Source organism: Polyodon spathula, chromosome 2 (genome assembly GCF_017654505.1).
Source record: "Polyodon spathula isolate WHYD16114869_AA chromosome 2, ASM1765450v1, whole genome shotgun sequence".
NCBI lineage: Eukaryota > Metazoa > Chordata > Actinopteri > Acipenseriformes > Polyodontidae > Polyodon > Polyodon spathula.
This window is the reverse complement of record NC_054535.1, coordinates 89806939-89825745: the sequence shown is the minus strand read 5'-3', so window position 1 is coordinate 89825745 and position 18807 is coordinate 89806939. Positions and strand designations below refer to the sequence as shown.

The following is an 18807-nucleotide window of genomic DNA, read 5'->3' as shown; positions in this document are numbered from 1 at the left end:
TTTAACAACACTGCATACAATACTAAAAAAGCATCAGTTATCTTTATCATAGTTATTGTTTTATTTATTCATTAAGAGACACAGCAAATGTGTTGTTTTTTTAAATACATTTTAGCGAAAGTCTTTGAGCAATATTCAATTGGTATATATACTGGTAGATTTTTAAAGAGACTCACAAACACCGTTATACTGTAAATCCATTTACATCAAATGAATATAACCCTTTGTCATTAATACAGAGAGGGGATTAGAACATGTCACAGTATACCAGCCCTTGGAAAATCAAGATATAACAACATAGGGTGGGTGCTTTTGAAAGCAGACAATATGACCAGGAAATTGAATGTTTGTTCAACAGTGGGCGTCAACTGACTGAACCTGTTCTCAGAGGAAAGATCTTGCTGTTCATATGGTTACGTGATCCTTTAAACCTTTATTTTTTTATGTAAACCAACAATACTTATAAGAAACTGGATGTGATTGTCCACAGTATACTGGTGTAATAAAAATAAAAGTTTTGGAGTAATTCATTCTTTGTTAATAGAACAGCAAAATGCCCTCTGTTCTTTTAAGCCCTGCTTTACCATTCAGAATATATTGGTTCATTTATACCATGCTTAAAAGTTCATTGATATGTAATAGGCTTGTTAACCTATAACAATTTAAAGCCATCTCTACTGATAGTGTTGTGGACTACACAACGCAGAAAAAGGGGGATGAAGTTACAGGCTGTGCCATTTGATCTAGTTATAAACAGGTTCACAGACAATTCTAAAATGGCGGAACAAATGTTCTATTTAGTCTGTGTACAGCCTCAACAGGTTAGTAAGATATTTTATTTTATACACAGTGTAACTTATTAAGAAAAACTATTTCAGTGATGTATATGTATAGCACAATAAAAAGTTATTGCCACTTTCTCTCTTGTGGAGGGGTTTGTTAGTCTGTTGTAATCTGACCCCCTAGTTCCGAGACTATCTGCCTTTAACCTTCTCGTAGGCTTTAGTTTTGTCATTTTTGGATGTGGTAATAATGGGAAACACACATTCATATTTTATAGGAAATTGAACCCATTGCTTGTGTCAGAGGCTTCTGCAGCACATCTGTTATTTGTTTGTTTGCTATTAAGTGTAAAACGCATTGAAACCTCACGGAAGTGGTTGCTGTGATGTTAAACATGATGCTACTCTAACTCTGTGCTTTATAAAATGCATTTAGAACATCTGTTTTATGATCAACACAGAATGGAAAGGCAGCTAAATGAAAGGACATTTAATGAACTGGAGAAGACCACTGTCTTATTGCAACTTTTCTTGCTCTCTTCACATATATAGTAAATGGGGAAAATACCTGTGACTATATTTATGGGTATAACATTTATGGGCAATGTAGAGAACATGTGTTAAAAGTGAATGTTTCCATTTGTAGATGGCTGCCCTGAAAAAAAGATATAAGGGTTCATTTTGCAGTTTAAAATGTGTCCCCTGACAAAATGAACAAATAAACCATTCTGATAGGGGTTATACTTCATCACTTTAGAAATACTAGGTTCTGGTTCCCATGGAGCTGCCCCCAACTGAAAATATGCCAAGCAAAACAACTTCCACTATAATGTAGGTTCATAAAAATAACAATACTCATTTCTTTATCCAAGTAAAACCAATTGAGATTATGAGAGTGACTTGGTAAAACTGGAAAAGAACCACAATATTAACACTACCTTAAAACCAACTTAACAAATTAAGTCTAACATTAGCACATTAATTAGCATCTACACGTGATGACAAAAATAGTAAATGACATTCCAGAACACTATTTTATTTGTTTGTTACAGTCCCTTAGTTTTGTTTCTATGGAAAAGTGCCATATCCCGGACTAGAAGGAAGAGGGATCCCCAAGGACACGGTTACATGTCAGTGTATACTTAGAATAGAATTTTAAAGAGAAATGCACTCATTGACAGCTCTCTAAAGTTAAGCTCATGTTGCTGCCAGCTCTGAACATGTGTACTGTTTATAGATTAGCATCTTTTTTTTTACACAAAAATATAATAAACAGTATGTACTATATAAAAATATATTTTTTCCCAGGAAAATATTCCCCTTTGAGACCATGATACTGTTTACAATGGCATTCCAGAGTGAGAAGTACAGCAGCATGAAGTCATTACACTGTAATACACTGTTTTAGTAGAAACCAACAACAGTCTTACATGTTTTCTACTGTTGTAACTAACCTCCATCTCCTCTCCATTTCCCACACAGTCCAAAGCGATGAGAGAGCGGTGGCTTTTGCAGGGAGCTCCAGCAGACACTGTAGAGGAGGAGGAATCCCGGAGGAGACAGGCAGAGGAAGACGAGTTCAAGGTGAAGAAACTGGAGGACAACATCCACAGGTACAGCCTTCCGAATTCCCATGAGTTAAGAACGACATCACGAGCGCTGAGCTGGTCAGGATTTGACTCAGAAATGCAGACCCATGAAATAGGCTTTTTTTTTTAAACTGATTGAATTGCTGCAGTTGTACATTTTAAATTAGCTATTTATTTATTTATTGTTCTTTTGAAACAGGTGGAATTAAGCCCACCTGACTAAACGTTTGTCAATATATTTTTTATCAAAAGTGTGGAGTATGGAAAAGAAAAAAAATCTTTAGAAAATTAACATGCAGGCTAATATAGGGATATGTTATTGTTCAGAACAATGTATGAGAACTCTAAGCATTTGAATCCAATTGGTCTATATATTGGTTGACAGCCCTCGTTGAAAATCAAAGAAAGTAATGATGTTTCATAGACCATGCTCTCTGTCACAACTCATTTCTGCAATGGAATTCCAGTGTATATTAGTTTTTACCCTTGTGATACTGCTGATTTATTAATATTCTCATACCATTGAGCTACTTTTGTTCTTTAGTACAGAACATTGGCAATGAACAAGGTCTAATAAAAGGGCTTTGATATTTTATAAGACTTTTACAATCTGCTTTACACACCTGGGGAGTGTGGTAAGAATGGTCTTACGGCACACCCTGTCATGGTTATTACTTACATATTGTGCAGGTACACTACCAGAGACTGTGTCATGATTGATTGTGAATTGGGAATATGTTGACATTTTCAGTGTCTTGTGCTATGGTATCTTTCTAGAAAACTATAGCCATTTAAAAATGTATGAATTATTATGGATTCAAATACAAGGTCTGAAGTCTCTTGAGTCTTCATATGGGTCGATTTTCAGTTTTTATTATAAAAACAGCTGGAGTTCAATTTGAGTATACATACAGTAGTCATTGCATTGAGAAATGCGCCTGGGTCTAATTGCTCACATGCTCAGAAAGCCTCTCTTTGAAATTACATTTACCAGATGTTTGTGCTAATCAGCCATCTGTATTGTAAAGAAGGCTCTGCCTATTTAATTACATTGTGCTGCTCTAACTATTTCGATGTAATTAGGCATTAATTTACTGTCTTTATTGCATTTACATTTTACATGCAGAATGCACAATTACCATTCAAGGAATACATAGTTGAATAAGCTCACTATGACGTCTGTAATCCCCACTGTTACCCCTCTATGTGAAGATGGCTGTATGTAATCCATCTTCATGTCTCTAAGGTTATTTTGATATATTAGTCAAGGGAATAAACCTATATTCTTTGTATAACAATTTTATAACAAAAATAACCATTTAAACATTTACTGTGATTTTAATACATGCTCAGTTAGGTCAGTTAGCACTAATCTTGAACTACCTTCTTTTTTGTATGGTAGTCTAAGACTAGTCTGAGGTAAAAGATGCTATTTCATTTGCCACACATTCAGTGTTACCAGAATATTACATATTATTAGACTCATTTGTATTCTTGTTAAATGTAGTTTTTTCTTATATTTATTCCAGACCTGCATGGTTACAATTAGCTGTCCTGGCATTTCTATAATCCATTCTCTAGCATGCAGTATATTCACAATTAACCATTTACATATCATACGTAATTCATATTTTTTCAATATGTAAAACACCCAGTAAACATTTTATCTGCAATGCTGATGAAGACAAACATAAATAAATAAATAAAAACACAAGGCCCATTTTCAGCAGAAAATACCACAGCGTTCTGTGCCTGGCAATGACTATGAATCATTTTAATGAAAAGCCTGAAACAGTTTATACTACTAACAGGAGATGGGTCAGAAAATGATATGGAACACATACGTTACAGCTCAAACCTCACAAGTTTGTTAGGGTATAAAAATGAAATAACATATTTGACAAGTGTGGCAGGGAGACAGTGTGAAAGCCCTTCTGGTGCACAGGTGCATGTGCTGGTGTGGGGAATATTGGGTTGGGACGGAGGGAGTTCAATTTCTCCTTGTCAAAACACGTGGGAATGTGGCTGGATCCGTGAATTGAATAAATGATCAAATAATTAATTAAGGCTGAAGCCACAGGTTTATTAATAGCGTGATCACGGTCAGGTGTGTGTGTGTGAATAAAATCCATGTTTGATGCAACGGCTTTGTATTTGCTTCATTTTATAACCATATATGCTACATGGTCTTTCTCCTTTTCTGACAATACTTTTCTGAAAATACCATGTGTCTATTGCAAATAATGTATTGGCATGCTGCACTGCAATGTTTAAAGTTTTTTTTTTTTTTTTTTTTCAAGGATATAAAGCATTTTATTTGTATTTTTTTTATTTAATACTATATAATATATTATATATAATAATCCGTAAATCTGATGATAATCATGATTATTATAATATTTTTCAGTTGTTTATCAGTAACATAAAATGTAATAATCACAAAGCAATACTGATGTTTTTGGCTACGTACAGCGAATGCATGGCTTAACTGTGTAGAGAGAGCCAAAGAATATACAACAGTGACATTACATTAGGGAGTGGCCTCATCTAGATTGCAAAGCATTTGAGTCAATGATTTATTCCAATAGTAATTTAATATTTGAAACTACTTAAATAAACAGGGAATATCCATAAATATGGCTGCTATAAGTGAACTGCTTGAAGCTGCTAAATCAATATTGAAGTTGCATCTGAACAACATCTCTCACACAACTTTCTCATCTCTGCCATCACTTGAGCCACTCCAAAATGTTTTGTATTTAGTTTTTTTTTTTTGGTAACAGTCTCCACAGAAGACATTGTTTGTTCTGACACTGTACTCCCAAGTAGAGTTTGTAGCAGTCCGTCTGTGAACACATCACTCTGTAAGAGTACTCAACAAACACTAACTGTATACTAGGTGATTTCTGGAATTTCAAACTTGTGTGCAATGCTATTCAGTCAGGAACTTAAAACAATGGCAAAATCCAAACAACTCCTCGGCCAGAAGTGGACAGTCAGCGCTGGATGAATCTGAGATGGCTTAACATTCAGCAGTGGTTTAACATCTATCTGTTTAATTTTTACCCAAATGTTATTGAATTGTGTGAAATATAGCCAGTAACAAGATAAAGCTCAAAGAGACCAGAGTACCCATGGTCAAGAGAGCAGTCAAGATTCAACTAAGCGATCGGTGGCATTAAAGATTTAAAGAAATCTTTGGAATATTTTGTCTTAATTGACACCCTGCCCTATGAGAATTGTAATGATCTTGTGATGATGCCCTACTGCCTAGGTCTTGCTATGCCCCCTTTTATTTACCTCCAAGGGTGCTAGCAGTGGTTGACTATCCTGAAGACTGCATTTGCAGAAGTAATTTTTCATCATTCAACATACAGTGTAATGTCCAACATCTTTGTGCAATTTATCAATTATTAAAGAAAAGCAATTGATTCATAAGCTCAACATTACAATATATAAAAAAGTAAAAGTCTTCACTCAACTTTCTGATGCAATACATACACACACACACACACACACACACACACACACACACATATGACAAACTCGTATACATTCTGTAATGAAGGCTGTTTAAACAGGTATATGTGTGCGATGAATGTTTCAGCATGGTTGCTTTTCATACTTTTTTATTATGCATGCTGTACTTGCAAAACATTGGGCTAAATAGCTCAAAAATGCATCTTGAGGTGATAATTATTCAGCACACTATCCACCTCTGTCAGGTGTGGAGAGGGAAATAGGATGCAGGGGATAGAGTAGGCCTTTAAATTCAGTACATCTTCTGGAAAATAAATCAAATTGCAGTTAAACAAATGTCATTCAGCACATTTTGACTGCTTAAGATTTACTTACAAATGTATAGTGATTCCATATTTGTGGGCAACAGTGTAGGGTGTGTCATGTTTAAAATGTGGTGGTGCATTGTGTCAGAGCTGCAAGGGAATATTGCTAGAAAATATTTTCAGAAGTAGATGCCAAGAAGGAAGAGAGATATTGGTTTGCAGTGGAGCCACAAGGTTCAGTGCTTAACTCAGTGCCTGCACGTAATCTGCACTTGCAAATATTGTTTAGTGTTGCATATTTTATATGATGTCTCTTTTAAACTGTCCATTGTGTGGAACAATATGGTGTTTTTTAGACGTGGACCACTGTCTGTTAAGGGTTAAATTAAAGCCACTCTGAAATAAACATTTCTGATGCACCGTGCAGCAAAGACAGAATGCTGAAAACAAACTAAATGGTGGCTGCAATCACCTCTAAATAGATCTAACTGTATATGTATAGAACAATAAGTATAGATGGACTTCATGCCAATGAAACTCGAGGCATAAGTATGCCTTAATATTAATTCCTGATAAATCATCAACCCTTCTGAAGTCAAGATGAATATACTGTGTGATCAAATGTGCTTAGTGATTGGGATACTTGACATTTCAACAAGTGATTACTTAGTGGATTCCAATTGATGATTGAAATGGGTAATTGTATTGTCTGTTGAGTGTTCCATGAGGGTTTAGTGAATTATGGTAAGTAAATTAAGTTTGTTTTTATCAATAAAACAGCACTCATTAAAAAACAGCGCATCATGCATACTAATGTATTGTTTAAAAGATACTAAATAATTTTACTATGCAGTTTTGTACATTAGCGTGAAGCCTTTCAATTGGATACAGTGGAGCTATTACATTCAGTAAACTGCTCAACATTGCACAAACAAAGTAAACATTTTGTAGCAACAAAGAAGCCAAGAGCAAGATATATGGATATTTGCTAGGTAGATTTTAGGCACCATGTTTGTTAAATTGTGGATTTAAAAATAAAAATAACTAATACACTAAATGCAGTAGGTATTTTAACTAATTCTAAAAATATACAGGAAATGAAAACTGGTTTTATGCTGTCATTTTACCCACCCTTAATAGATGTTCTGAAATATACTTAAAAAAAAAAAAAAAAAAAAAAAAAAAAAAAAAATATGTAATGCCTTTTTTATATATGAAAGTTGACATCTGTTTTGAAGCTGGCATCTCATCCCGGCGATCAGTCAGCCAGCCTGTGTGAATAATGAGGAAGCAGTCTGCAGCTGGCTTTACTTTGTTATTGGGATTGCAAGCCTCTCTGCTGCCAAACACTATTTGGTGCTTCACATAAGAAAGCATTTGTGTCCACAGCTTCTGCCCTTCCAATAAGCTGTACATATATACTATTAAGTGGGGAAATATACTACAGTACTTAAATAAAGGCAAAATCTAACTTATTGAGATTTGTGTTAGTTTCCTTTACATTTAAAAAAAAATAAAGGCACGAAGCAGATTTGTTTTCTTTCTTTGAAGGACTGTAAAAAAAAAAAAAGAGTTGTGTAGGTAGCATTTATTATGAGCTGGTTATTCCAATTTCCTTCAATATTAAGCTGTATGAAAAATGCCCCTTCATTTAATTTATAGATTCCTCTTTCAGGGACATGCAACATGAAAATATATGTATTCATTTATTAGTAAAAGGAATATATAAAACAGGTGTCATTACAGAAAGTGTGATTATAACATCATTTCTGGGGTTATATAAAGTTAAGTAAATCTGGTCGTCTGTGCTGGAAGATCAATGTAAAGTTGATTGATGGGTGCAAATTAATTTTATGTGAGAATTAAAGAAAACAGACAAGAGAGTTAGATCAATAATTATATTTAAATTTGGTGCATACAGTACATACAGGTGGACCACAACAGGTTTACATTGACAGACACCAACCACTACAGAGGCATTAGTCCTGGGAATGCTATGAAGCTGTTTCCTGCCACATTTAAAGAAGAAACATTTTCTGACTCATATCCACCAATGGGGTGTAACAGGGAGGTGCTTTCACCACAGGATGTATCTGCCAACTCTGCCTGAGAGACATGGGGTTCTCTAGGAGCAGGCTGCTTATTTGTGGCTTTTAAGAGTAGAACTTTCACAGCATTCCAAAGATTGTGATTGGGTAAAAACAAGACAGCTAAAGAACACATACAGGTCCTTATAAAGTTTTACTCTGGTATAGCCTACCATAGTGTATTAGCAGTGTTGAAAACTGTGAAACTATTGTTAAAGCTTACAAAATGATGTGTCTATGGCAGGTGTCTGTTCCTGAAGCTCATTTCTACTTAGATTGTTTTGCTCTATCAGAGGCTAAATCACTTTTTTGACAATATGGATGACCCTTGTACACTATGTGATATTTTAAGAGTGCTTCAGTCATTTTGTGGATTAGAATTTTCTGCATACCATGTGTATCTAGTTCCTGCATCTTTTTTCATATGATATTTGTGTACGCTAAATAGAAACTTCTTAGTCTATTCTTTGACCTTTTTGAAACATGAATGTGACCTGTCCAGAATCCCCCAGTTGTGAAGGGGCTTCGTCTGATATCGCCTAGACTCTAGGAATGTGTCAATACAAGTTATATAATTTCTCCTGGAGATAACTGAGGCTTGAGACTTACCCATCTGCAGAAGCAAGGAGGAACTGAGACAGACCACTGAACAAAGTGTCAGTCGCAGCTGTCTTCTGCATTACCACGTTATTTAGCGTGGCTTCAATATATATTTCAATTATTTTCAATGCAAAAAATATTGGTATTTCCTACTGTTGTATTTCTTGAGTACACTAGGGGCAGAGTGTTGCAGGGGTTAATGGCTACACAGGGGTTCCTGTGTTTTAAAAAGTCTTGATATGGGATTCTGAACAGCAAGAATACATTAAAGATAACTGTGATATGTCAGAACCATACCAAGTTGCTGAACTCAAACACTTAAGAATTCTGATTAATTTGTCTTGTGTGAGAGCACAAAACGAATTGGCACGTATTGATGGCAGATTTACAAATAAAAAGGCACACCATATTGCTACCCAGCTATCTCACATAACCTGGCAAAAAATATATACTTTTCAAAGCTAGTGGATTAGACTGTAACATTCTGCTTGAGTTTGAATTTTGGTGTTGATTGTCTGTATGGTGGACAATATAGTTACTGGTTTGTGGCACAGCAGTTGGTGATGCAAAGAAGATTTTCTTCAGAAAATGTGTGTTTGCAAAACCTCTGTGACCCCATTCCTTAAAGGTTTCAATTAAAGGTATTTCTTACTTTGAATTTTCCATAGAAGCTGTAATAATCTCGTATCTGAATGAAGACCTTCAGGGCAGCTAAATATTGAACCACTTCCTTCTGTTTGACGAGGATGATATTATTAGGAAAAGTTGGTGCTTGGAGTCCACTTTCACTTCTTTCATTATTGCAATCTTGCAATAATATTTTCTTTAAACTTTTAATTATTTACAAATGTTGAGGTTATAACTTTAGCCCAAAAGGAAGAGGAATTAAATCTAGCATAGCGTGTCAAAAAAAGATTTGTGGAAAATATTCATTCAACTTTATGAAGCAAAATTAGGCTGATGCAAAACTTTTGACCATAGCTGTAGAGCTCAACACAGATGATCTAATCCAAGCCTAACTGTGAGCTGCTATTTTAATCTACAATGGGCATCTTGTTGCTTGTTTCTTTAATTCATTTGTCTCAAACATGTTATAAGAAGTGGTGCAATCATTGTATGATTACTAGCACATTGTGTTGAAAAAATGCGCATGGTTGTAAATTTTGGTTACATAAATACACAAAGGATAACTACTTATCTGTGAATGACCTTCTTGGCTTATCAGAGGCATTCCACTTCCAACTCTGTCAATAGATAACTGAGTTCTAAAAGTTATTTGGGTCTACAGAATGTTAACCATATCTAATATCTTAGATATTCTTAGATACATGACATGCATATCTAATTTATTTTCATGAAAATATAACCAACTATATCCTATCGAGAAATACTGCTTATCAGTGTAGTATCTTTCTAGATAGCCTTGAGATTCACTATATTATATATATATATATATATATATATATATATATATATATATATATATATATATATATATTATGTTTTATATTGATATATAAATATATATAATATATTATCAGTTTAGATATAGTGATAATGGTTATTTATAATATGTGTATTGTTCACCACGTTATATTTGACTTAGTATATGTAATAAATAATGATATGACATTATAGTCACAGATTAGCTTTGTTTCTTTAATTTGAAAGTATAGGTTATTTTACCTATTTCCTTATGATCTGAATTTGAATTCTGCCAAGGTAGTCACAGATTAGCACATAACTAACAAAACATAGTACTTTTGGATGGTCCTATTGAATTCTATTTATTTACTTATTATATATATTTTTTTTTTATGTGGGCACCACTCCCCTGCCTCCACTTTGCAGTAGGCTCACGTATGGACACCTGTTTGTCCTGTCTGCTTACAGAAACAGCTGGTTGTCTTGAGTATTACCAGCTAACTTTAAATACAAAGTATATTGAAGGTTAGAAGTATAAAAAATACAGGTCCTCCATATAATTGGAATCACAGTAAGCATATATATTTAAAGAACAGTTGTAGTAGACATTTTTAAAGCTTTTCAAAACAAAATCTAAATTGTTAAGCATACTTGGGGTTCAACAGCCGTTTAAAGTTGGTACGGATTGCATTGAGCTGCATTTCTTTTAAGTCATTTTATTTTCCTGCACGCTTGCAGGTTGACCTTTAAGATCTTAAAAAAATTAATACAACATAGAATGTCTTTTAATTATTTTTAGATGCTGCGCGACAACTTCTGTCCATAGATTTCTTTGATTTTTTTTTTTTTTTTTCAGTTATTTGGATCACTGAAACTTTTTAGAGAACCGAATAATCTATACATTCATTTCAGTCATTGATTTGCTGCGCAGGAAATTTATTTTTCTGTTTAAACCTTGCAGTGTTAGTGATGGAAGCACAGAGACAACTTTCCTGGCACTCAGATTAGCTACAGGGAGTGTTCCCGGGCTATATTTGCACCCTACTACAAGGTATCTTAAAATAAATGGAAGGAAGACTGTTATAACTGCTCACCAAGTTATGCCTAGTTATGCCTATGGGTGAGGTTTCATAGCAAACAGAACTAAATAAAGTAAAGGTTATTGCTCTGTGTACCAGCTTGTAAAAGTGCTCATTTAAATTGCCATTCCCTGACTGTTTATGCAAATAGTAATTAAAAATATACACTTGAATACTACTGAAATGTCACATGACCAGGGTGTTGGTTACTTAGTTGGCTAGAGTGACATTAAATGGAATCCTATGCATTAAAGAATCTGTGGTGCATGAAAAGAAGGTACAATACTCTTTTTACCAAGCATGAACCTTATATATATAGTGCCGTGAAAAAGTATTTGCCATGATAAAGCACAGAGAAGTGGGAAATCTGCATGCAAACCATAGCAAATATGAATCCAATAGAAACAGTATTTTTTTCATGTATATATATTAGCTGGTTGATTGTCTTGCTATTTTGTCATCTGTAGATAACAGCTATGCTTGTGCACCTGTAAAGTATGGGCTACAGATACATGGTCCATGTGCCATAGACTCTTTTTTTAACCATGCAACTGGAGTTTCTAGAGCACATCTCACAATGCAATACTGCTCTGCTACGTTAAAGTTTACAATTGGGTGTGAAGCTGTTCCTGGGTTGTGTGTCTTCTGTTGCAATCCCATCTAGCAACACATGAGAAATTTAACATGGCACTTCATTTGTTACCCTGTAGTGATGTTTTTGGGCAAAGGCACATTTTCTGAAAAGAACAAAATAACTCTAACAATTATAATCAGACAGGGAGGGAGTTAAAATCTTCCCTGCCAAAGTAATGTGTGTCTCCATTATATTTGTTAATTGTTTAATTTTATTTATTGTTAGTTATCGTCCACACCTGGGAAATTGTAAATTAGATGCGGCGCGAGCTATTTAAAGAAGTCAGCCAGCAGTCAATCTGCTCGGGCTGCTGTGTGAAGAGCCCGACTGTGTGTTGTAAAAGTCAAAGGTACAGTTTAACGCCTGTGGTGTATATTTTGTAAAACTATGCGTGTTTTTTTTTTTAGCCGGTAAACAGCCTCGCTGCACGGTATTAGTTTAGTGTGCCAGTGTTTGTGTAATTAGTGCTCGAAAAAGAACCAGGTGTTTGTTTTGTTTATTTCTGTTTTTGTTTCTTTGTTTATTAAAAATTGCGTGTCAGCGCTTAAAACCACTTTGCTGTGTTTGGGCTGTATTTTAAAAGCTCCAAGCTCAGTAATACAATATAAAACTAGCAAAAGGTTTATGCTGTTCAAATTATGCTGTTGCTGTTTGAAAATGTAAATGAAAATGTTTGAAAATTTTTTGCATTTCAAAATAGGATCAGCCAGCAAGTATTCACCTCACTTGGGCGTTTTCACAGTTTGTTGTGTTACATCCTGAATTCTTGATGCATTTAAATAGGATTTTTTCCCTTTGATTTACACAATCTACTCAACACTTCGAAGAAGCAAGAGAATTTTTATTGTGAAACAACAGTTAATAAAAAAAACTGAAATGTCTTGGTTAGATAAGTTTCACCCCCCTGAGTCAATACATGGTAGAACCACCTTTGGCAGCAATTACAGCTGTGAGTCTTTTGGGGTAAGTCTCTATCAGGTTTGCACATCTGGATCGTGCAATATTCGCCCATTCTTCTTGGCAAAATTGTTCAAACTCTGTCAAATTGGATGGGGATCGTTGGTGGACAGCAATCTTCAAGTCTTGCCACAAATTTTCAATCGGATTCAAGTCTGGGCTTTGACTGGGCCACTCTAGAACATTCACTTTCTTGTTTTTTAAGCCACTCCAGTGTTGCTTTGGCTGCGTGCTCGGGGTCATTGTCCTGCTGAAAGGGGAATCTCCATCCCAGTCTTAGGTTTTTTGCAGACTGAAGGAGGTTTTCCTCGAGGATGTGTTTGTATTTAGCTCCATCCATTTTGCCCTCTACCCTGACAAGCTTCCAACTTTCTGCCGATGAAAAGCATCCTCATAGCATGATGATGCCACCAGCATGCTTTACAGTAGGGCTGGTGTTACCTGGGTGATGTGCTGTGTTGGGTTTGCGCCAGACATAAAGCTTTGCATTTAGGCCAAATAGTTAACTTTTTGTTTCATCGGAGCACAGAATCTTTTGCCACATCTTTTCAGAGTCTCCCACATGCCTTTTTGCAAATTCCAAGCAGGATTTTACATGGGCTTTTTTCAGAAATGGCTTCTTTCTTGCCACTCTTCCATACTTTTGTGGAGTATCTGAGTTATTGCTGACACATGGACAGTTTCTCCCATCTCAGCCATGGAACGCTGTAGGTCTTTCAGAGTTGTCATTGGCCTCTTGGTGGCTTCTCTGACCAATGCCCTTCTTACCCGGCTGCTCAGTTTGGGAGGACGGCCTGCTCTGTGCTCCAAGGGATGTTCAATGCCTTTGAAATCTTTTTATACCCCTCCCCTGATCTGTGCCTTCCCATAACTTTATCCCAGAGTTGTTTTGAAAGCTCACTGGTCTTCATGGTAGTATCTTTGCTTTGAATGCACTACCCAACTGTGGGACCTTACAGAGACAGATGTATTTAATCTGAAATCATGTGAACCACTTTTATTGCACACAGATGGATTGTGTGTATTCTGAAGGCAATTGGTTTCACCTGAGCTTATTTTGTCATAGCAAAGGGGGGTGAATACTTATCTATGAAGACTTTTCAGGTTTTTATTTTTCATTGATTTGTTTCTTCACACACACACACACACACACACACACACACCCACACCATTTTTTCACACATTGAAAGTGTTGAGTAGGTTATGTAAATCAAAGGGGGAAAAAAATCCAATTTAAATGCATCAAGATTTCAGGTTGTAACACAATAGTATATTACTGTAGATACTATAGATTATGTTGTTGAGCTTTTTGTCTCCAGCAACTATATGTTTTTACGTACATTTTGGCCAGTTTCATTATGCAAATATTTAGATGCTACAGCCTCAACAATGTACTGAGGGTTTTCACTAAATTGGCTCTCCTTAGGGTGCAGGCTGCCTAAAAGTAAAAATGATTTTTAAAAAGTCATGTTAGTCAATCTCCTGCAGAATAATTTCTCCCCGGAGACTCAGTAGTCTTCGCCAGTCAAATACCTTTGGATACTAAATATAGAATTTACGAGTGTAGAATAGTAGTTATTACTGAATGCCTCAGTGTTTCCAGTGACCTGTGATTAATTGGCACCATGTTCTGACATGTACTATATGAGTGAATGGGATGTATCGCAGGAGGTCTGATTTCTTTCCTGTTAATCTAAAGCTCAGAAATGATCCAAGTAATGCCTATCGTTTTGCTTTCTTACTAAACTGATAACTCTCAAAGGACATGGTTGCAGGTATGATACTTTATTTTAAACATGAACTGGTAATTAGCAAAAGTTTAAAAACCTCACCTACGGCTTACTTGTTTTTTTCACACAAAGCAGCAGTTTATGAAAACCCTTGCACTCTTCCAGACCTTCTAGCACCGCTCTTCCTTCTCAGCCCGGATCCGTGCTCACATGAGCTGCTTGTTATAGCGAACGTCCTCCCATGGGCTTCCTTGTTCTTCTTAATGAAGCTTTATATAGAATGCTGCTACACACAATTGGACTAATTGGTTAATTAATTAGACAAATTTTTACGTGTAAAGAAAGTTTAACCCTGTTGCAAAGGGATATCCCATTGTTTTAACTAATGGACAGAATTTATTCTATTTTTGAGAGAGCTTTTAAAGTAATTTATACAGGCCCTTTTGAGTGGTATAAATCACATTTACCAATATGACCACCCAGTAATTATTATAATTTGATTCTTTTGGCTCTTTGACTTATTTGCTATCATTTCTTTGATGTGCTTTTTGACTTTAAAGAAGAGATTTTGGGCCTGATTCACCAAATTTTTTAGTTTGCTGTATGATCATTCATTTGACCCCCACTACATACTGAATTGATGTGCGTCGGAGTAAATGCACCTCCAGAAGCATCTACTGCCTTTATACTCATAAACTGGTTATGTCTTCTCTCCATTAGCACAACAACTGACAAATACATTTTTTTAAATAATTTTACGAATGGTTAAGGTGCAACCAACATGGATTCAGCAATGGATGTCTCTTAGACATACTGCAAGGATGGATACAAACACAGCTTGTGACTTAATATATTTGGACTTTCAAAAAGCTTTTGAAATAGTTCTGCAGGGAAAACCAATCTTTACATTAAAATAAATGTCAATTCTAGGTTAGTACATACACATGGGTTAAAACAGTAGAAGCAGAGAAGCAGAGTAAAGGGAGTAACTTCTAGCAAGGTCAGTGTGCTCAGCATGGTGTCACAGGGATCTATGCTAAGACTCCTGCTCTTTCTTAACTACATAAATGACCAAGATAAGGGAGTAATTAGCAAGCTTTTAAAATTGACAAATGTTGGTGTTATATGCCGGGGAGAAAAATGTAGAAGACCTTGACTTTGTTGTAGACTCATAGTAGATTGCTTGATTGTCTCGTCAGAAGTGTAGAGTCACATCAAGGGAGATGATGAGGAGCCTTTATTAAGCACTAATGAAGAGTTGGATGGAGGAAATTGATCTGTTTTGCCTAGAACAAAGAGGGGTTAGCAGAGAATGAAGTTTTTTAAATCCTAAAGAGTTGACCCTAATCAGTATTTTAAGCACAGCACAGAGACCAGGGCCAGAGGACAATCATAGCACAGAGAATAGGAGGCGATTTCTTACACAGAGAGTGATGCTGTTCTTGATGCTGAATCACTGGAACTCGAAAAGGACCAACTAGGCAAAGTTCTGTAATTAATTAGCTACTAGGTACAGGATGAGCATCGATGAACCGAATGGTCTCCTATTGTTTGTGACGTTTCTTATGTTCTGCCTACTGTATCAGAGAAACATGCCCACTGTCAACCTTGGCCTGCCTTGTCAGTAGATCTCAATCCACCATTTGAATCTCAAGGGTATTCATAGCTTTAGCACTGCATGCTTTCTTTTGGAAAATGAATGGCCTTTAGGAGACCTTCCAACATTATATAGATCACATACAGAGACATTCTCAAGTTATTAAATGAATGTATACTGCACAATAAATCATGTTATGTATTTTCATATATATTCCCTGTTTTGTGCTACAATATGTAATATGTAGTGAATTTAAAGTACAGTAATCGGGCACATATCCGCCCTAACCGTTTATCTGCCCTGATCTACCTCTTCAGCAATGTCAGTTTAATAGAACAGAGAAGATTAGTTCAGATATTGTAGATCCTGCCAAAGTTTTCATAGACAGTGTTGTATGTGCTCCGTGCAGTGCCATTGCTGACAGTGTCACGTGAGCTGTTCAGTGTGTTGATATTTACAGTTAAGAAACCAAGCTGTGAGATCTGTGTGTGTTTGTCTGCAGTATATTACTGTCAGCCCTTGAATATCTATCTTAAACTGGCGCTGATGACATATTGACCAGGAGTGTATTCCTAAATGTGGTAATCAGTGGAGGCTTCTGATAATGACTTATCCAGAGAGGAAGTGGGATATGAGAATAGGAACTGTAACTAGGTGTGGGAATCTTACAGCCTAGGATGATGTCATCACTAAACTATGGTCATGGTGTGTACGGACAGGTTTTATTCACATTTCTCTAATGGAAAGAGAAAATGCCTTGAAATGTGATGGTTCAATATTTTTCCTCTTTAATATTTTAACAAAATAATCTTTAATTTGTTTGATATTTCCTTTAAAAATATGTCCCTATAAATCGAAACATGAGGTTAATCAGAGATAATATTGTGAACTACGAATAGCATAGTTAAAAAGAAAGTTGAAATACAAACTAACATTAATGAAATATCCTGGCTAATAATAATAATAATAATAATAATAATAATAATACAAACACTGGGTGATTGAACTGGCCTGCAGTTACTGCTCTTCAGTGTTCCAGCCACCTGAATGTCCCTCTCTTGGGGTTTACCACATTATGTGATAGCATATCAATGCTCTGAATGTTATGTTCATTATTCTATAGGAAGAGATTCAGCAGCCAAGGCTTTGTGTACAGACTGTATCCACTGTCTGTGACAGTTCATATTACAATCAGGTCACAGTGGTGGTTAGAATTCTGAGCCAATCCAATATGCAACTCATACTGTTATTAAAGACAACATCCATCTAGTGAAATTCTGTTTGACCAGCATGCAGTTCAGGTCACCAAAGTTTTTGTAATATTCATTTTCTAGATGTCCTGGATGTTTTGTATATTGGAATATTTTCCAATATTTTTTAATATGCATTTCTCTGTTATTCCACAAGATGGCGAACTAGAACTATAATTGAGGATTGTAAATCTAAATCGTTCATGCTATGATCTATGCAGATTTTTAAACTGTATTGTTGCATACAGTAACACATGTTATACCAGACTCTTTTAAACTTAATTTGTATTGTCGTTCCTGGCACTTGCAATGTCTTTACTATGCCTCTCTATTTTACTATGCTACAATTTCCTTTCTCAATATTTTAGGATACTGTACTTTGCTGTTTTGCGCAATATATTTGTCAAAGTAGGTAGACATTTGGACTCAATTGCACCAGTGCAAACTGCAGTAGTGAGCTCTACCTGGCAGCATTTCAAATCAAACCAGTGGAAATACCAATTGCAGAGAGACACAGCTGGAACAGCCGAAAGGTCAATTGACATGAGGAAATTAGGTACTTTTTTCAATGTCAACGCAAGATTCTCCAAACAAGCTGAAAACCAGGTGAAGACAAATAGAGAAAAATGACAATAACTGTAAAACCAGTAAAATAAAGAGTATACCTAAGTAGACCCAGGTGTATATTTCTTGTCTCATTGGTCAACACTAAACATCTTCATGCAGCTCTTGGTGCAGTAAGTGGTGCTTCCAAGTTAGAGACATTCATTGTAAGGGACTGTTTTTGCACAAAGCATGATGTCATAAAGCACTTTCCCTTTAGGTTGTACTCACAGGGGCCCAGTTGTTTCCCCATTGATAAATAATGGCCCACACTTAAGCAGTAGAGTAAGGTCAAGAATGTGTTGAATCCTGTGGTTGACTCCAGCTTTATAATTCATGTGCACAACCATTGAACTTTTACCCCCACCTCTCACTACTGTAGCTTCAGCATTAAGGCACCCATGGGATGGACAATGATTGAACAAAAGCAATTGTCCAGTTAATTTGATGTAAATGTGTTGTGCAAATGTCCCGCCTGTCTTCTGTTGAAAATTGTTGTTCTTTGCTTGTTTTTTAATTCTTTATTTGGTCTGCAGATATTTAAAAGTCAACACTGTAGATGAAGAGGTGTTGTGTCCTAGTTCCTTAGTTGTAGTTCAATTCACTCCAGGGGTCTGGCTGCACAAGCATGGTTAATAGCACAGGTACCAGGATGCTGCTGTTTATATAGTGTTGAAAAATGTGCATAT

The 18807-nt window shown here is 35.8% G+C and overlaps 1 protein-coding gene across 1 annotated transcript in view; it reads left to right on the top strand.

Annotated features, from left to right (window-relative positions):
• Positions 1-18807, top strand: part of LOC121303422 (A-kinase anchor protein 2-like) — a 143892-nt gene that overhangs the window by 41747 nt on the left and 83338 nt on the right. The window contains exon 4 of the mRNA XM_041234128.1: positions 2265-2395. Within this exon, the coding sequence (XP_041090062.1) occupies positions 2265-2395 (131 nt within the window). The remainder of the gene's footprint in view (positions 1-2264; positions 2396-18807) is intronic.